Source organism: Telmatherina bonti (genome assembly GCF_933228915.1).
Source record: "Telmatherina bonti genome assembly, chromosome: 10".
Classification (NCBI taxonomy): Eukaryota; Metazoa; Chordata; class Actinopteri; order Atheriniformes; family Telmatherinidae; genus Telmatherina; species Telmatherina bonti.
In genome coordinates this window covers 32,207,953-32,212,364 of record NC_136628.1, presented here as the reverse complement: position 1 = coordinate 32,212,364, position 4,412 = coordinate 32,207,953, and the positions used below count along the sequence as shown (strand labels likewise).

The following is a 4,412-nucleotide window of genomic DNA, read 5'->3' as shown; positions in this document are numbered from 1 at the left end:
GTTAAAATTCTCTTCTTCAGCTTTCCTGCAACAAGACCAAGGAGGGACAAAAATGTCTTAGCCTCGAGTTCAAGAAAGACTTGATTGCCCAAATCATAGCTAGTATCATAGCAGGATTTATAGCAATACTATACCGTTTACTTTTCAGATCATAAGGTTACTACTTGCCCAACAGATCATAAAATGAAATGTGAAATAAAGAACCATCACAGATGCATTTGTCATGAATGCTTACATAAAGTATCAGATTCAATGCAGAAAAAGGAAAAAAAAAACATGTATTTGTGTTAAAATAACATGAATTAGTTTGACTCAATTTAAATTTATTAATCTATTATAGATTAATAAAACTTGGACCAGTGTTTCCTGTGTAACAAGTTAAGTCTCCATAAGCCAGGTAAAAGCCAGCGAACATCTTAAACTTCAGAAGAGTAGTTTTAGTAGTATTTAGGATCAACCAAACAATCAGACACAAATTTGTCCTTTAAGTACTTGTGCAACCTCAACAACACTTGATCAAATTTATTAAAAAATGTAGTAAAAAGTACATTAAACAGAAACACCCTACAGAATTACTTCCATTCTGTAAGTCTTAGTGACTCCTAACAGCATAAAGTAAACTCAGACTGCATGCAGGGAACATGCACGGACGACAGCACCTGTGTGCATGGTTTACTTGTGTGCAGTGTACTTACGATCCACTCTCTCCAGCATCACAGAGAACAGGAAGTCTCTTGGGGTCATATAGGGCTCCTGTTGGTACTCCACCGAAGCGAACTGATTAAAGCGCATCTTTCTGGCAGAAAGCACTGGAGGAACAACTTCCTGCAATGGTACAATGGACATGTACAAAACTGTGAAAAGGAAACTGCTGGGGAAAAATAGGTGGTTAGCTGATAAGGGAATAAGTCTCTTAGATCACGTTGTTATATTGTAATTTACATTTAAACCAAAGTAAATGATATTTAATAGCAAGCTCATACATGCATGAAGAAAACCAGAGAGAAGGGAGGGAGGGATATTTGTTTAGCGTTGTCTTTAAGCGGCCGCCAGGGGGCGTTTGTTGTCACAAACTGATAAACCGTTCCTCCCTTTTTGTAAATATCACAGTAATATTTAACAATACTTTTATTTAGCAGCACATAACTTTTCATTAACAACAAAAAAACTGATAAATATTAAAGTCTGTTTGTGTGAACTTCGACAACAGAAACTTTACGAAGTGTGTACTCACTTTTTCTTCCTCGGCGTAGACAGCGAAGGGCAGAGTCCTGATGTTAACATGGTACTGGTAGTAACTGCAAACCCCAGACCCAATTACGGACCCCAAAATACCAGTACCGACAGCCTGGCGAAATGTAAAACTTTTCAGCGACCGAGGGCTCCTCAAAAAACTCCTGAAAAAAGTGGCAAACTTTCCCCAGCTGGCCATTATGAAGGCGCTCACTCGCTAGCTTAAAGCAAAAACACTACGGCTTCCGTAGTTGCGGAACTGACTCCACAACAACCAATCACATCATAGTGTCTCGCCTACTTTTTTTTTCCAGTGACCAATCACAATTTAACTCTGTTCTCCCAGCAAATCCACTCTAATCTGCACCTTAGTCTGGACTACAGACAGTCTGTGGTCTGAACTCTTCAAATAACAAGTGAATAAATAAATAAATAAATAAATAAAAAAAGTCCCATAGTAAACATACTTACTCTGAACACAGGTCTAAACACATCACACTAGTTTTAAAATCTTTACACTGGTTTCCAGTCAATCACAGGAAAGATTTCAAACCCTGCTGATTGTTTACAAATCCCAGAATGGTTCTGGACCAGAATACATCTGTGATATGTTCAGATAATATAAACCAAGCAGAGCTCTTCGATCCAAAGACTTGGGTAAAGTAGTCCAGACCAGAATCCAGACTAAACATGGAGAAGCAGCATTTAGCTGTTACGCTGCAAACAAGTGGAATAATCTGCCAGTGGAGATTAAACTTTCACCAAATGTAGAAACTTTTAAATCCAGGTTAAAAACATTTCTTTTTTCATGCGCCTATGCATGACATCTGCACAGTAACTTTTAACTAATTCTGCTTACTTTAATATAATTTACGATTTTTATTGTGATTTTGTTATTTGTATTTTCTTTTATACTTTTTTTTTTTCCTGTAATGCTTTTAATGTTTCATGTAAAGCACTTTGAATTGTCTTGTATGAAAGGTGCTATACAAATACTCTGCCTTACTCTCGGTAACATGCTTTTATACTGTACTAATTTACTTTCTGCAGAACACTTGTGACATTTTTTTTTTTTAAGTTTCTTTTAAAGGCTTTAAAATAGTTTGTATTTTTGTAGAGGTTGAAGTTCATTTAAAAAATGCCAACCACTTGACACAAAATGCATCAAACTATTTAAAAAATGCTTTAAGAAGGAAACTGAAGGTTTCAAGCTTTTCTATCCTACTTGAGCGAGCTTCAAATAAGACAATGACTGTCTTCATATATAAAGAAGATGTCATGTGTAGTTTGCAGGAGAAACATGCAGTTTGTGGTATTTATAGTTTATGTACATTATTTTTGTGGAAATATCTGTTTTTAAATTATACTAATAACCTTAATACATTTGTAAAAAGACATATACATTGAATTTCGGATGAAAAAAAGCCATTTTGAGCAACTCTCCCCCAAAACCTATTTATCTTTTATTAATATATTACACAACCTGGCAAAGTAACTTTGCTACAGTACTGTATACTATGTAAGTGACTGGGAGGTTTTTTATAGCTGTGATCTTTGTTGAGATATAAATTGCAGCAAACATGCCTTTTCTTAATAACACAATCCTGTGCTGCTTATTTCAGAGATGAGAATTAAGTACCCAAAGGCGTGAAAGAAGTCTAGATGAGCTGTAGAAGCCAGAATGGTGTGGGATTAACAGATTGTGACTCTCCATGTAGTCCCCTCTACTGTGTCTTCAAGCAGCAGGCTGCCAGAACCCACAATATAAGCCTGAAAGACTGACTGACAGAGTGCTGGGACTCAGCTTGAATAAGACCCGAACTGTGTTTGTCTTCTAATTTAATAACTTGTTTTCCTTGTCTTTCTTAATTTATCCTCCCTCCCAGAATGCAAACCAATTTGGGACAAATCTGTGCTACTTTAGGCGCCTAATGGGTCAGTATGGCACTGATTAAATAAATATAATGTGGGCTACAGGTTATGATCTGGACCTAACTTGATGTGCTGAAATGGCAGAATGTGGTTTGCTGGGTTTATGGAGAGCTTCATAAATCAGACATGCCACAAAGGCTAAAAGAAAAAGCTGAATAAAGCCATTTATGATTTTTATTAACATGTTGTTGTCACTACATGTCCCTGCTCATCTCCAAGCTGTCCTTTGACGAATGCTTTCTTCCTTTAGTACATAAACGCTGAAAATAATCATCAGGGTAAGAGAGGCGAAAAGTAAGAGTAAATTTAGACTTTTTAAGTGTTGCCTTCAATAGCTTAACGAAGACTATAGTTAAAAAAGAAAGAAAGAAGAAAAGAACAAGCAAACGTGTCTATAATGTGTAAAAAAAAAAGTAAACAAAGAGAATTCAGAGCTGCATCCACATCAAACCTGCTGATCCACTATTCTTCTCATGCCGTGTGCTTTTTTTTCTTCAGTTTTGTGCATCATCGCTCCGCGTCATATGTCACAGAAACTTCCACTTCAGTACTTCAGTGTCCGAGGAGTGATCTGTGAACCGTGCTCAGCTCAGCTGCAGGCTGAGAGCGGTTGTACAGAGATGGAGGTAAGAGCAGCAAAAATACAACTTCACATTCATTTAGTAACTCTGAAGCATGAGGGTCATTTCTGTTTAATTCTGCAGAACAAAGTATGCTCTCCTGTCAAATTAAACTACCTCAGACTAACCCTCAAGCTTTAATAACGTACTGGGATCTTTTTTTTTCCTTTTTCAGCCTGCTTTGAACTGTAACGGTGACCTGACAGATATCTGCAGTATCTGGTGAAAGAACGACGCACAGGGCCGGGAAGTCACACTGAAAAAGGGATTTAGGAGCAAATTCTGCTTTTTCAAATGGCTTAAAAAAGAAGCCAAAATCTTTTAAAAAATTTCATTTTCGCTTTTTTTTTTTTTAAATTACAAAAGAGCTAATCTTGGAATGATAAGCAACATTATGACACTCTGAGCAACAAATCTGCAGTACAGAGGTGGGAAAAGACAACGGAATAATGAATGGATGAACAGATTTATCATATATTTGCGCAGACAAATATTTGCAGATATTATTCAGTTAAAAAAAAAAACAAATAATAATTAAAATGTACATTCTTAAAACATACACTCAGGTGTGCAGAACTGTGTAGTACTTGGATGTTTATATTCAGCAGAACAGAACTTGTACTTTCA

At 36.4% G+C, this 4,412-nt stretch overlaps 1 protein-coding gene across 1 annotated transcript in view; it reads right to left on the bottom strand.

Moving 5' to 3' along the window:
* micu2 (mitochondrial calcium uptake 2) overlaps positions 1–1,432 on the bottom strand; it is a gene marked incomplete at its 5' end in the record, with an annotated part of 16,049 nt that extends 14,617 nt beyond the window's left edge. The window contains 3 exons of the mRNA XM_079247250.1: positions 1–25; positions 696–825; positions 1,235–1,432. The exon at positions 1–25 is cut by the window's left edge and continues 7 nt beyond it. Coding sequence (XP_079103376.1) covers positions 1–25; positions 696–825; positions 1,235–1,432 — 353 coding nt within the window. The remainder of the gene's footprint in view (positions 26–695; positions 826–1,234) is intronic.
* Between the last annotated feature and the right edge of the window lie 2,980 nt (positions 1,433–4,412).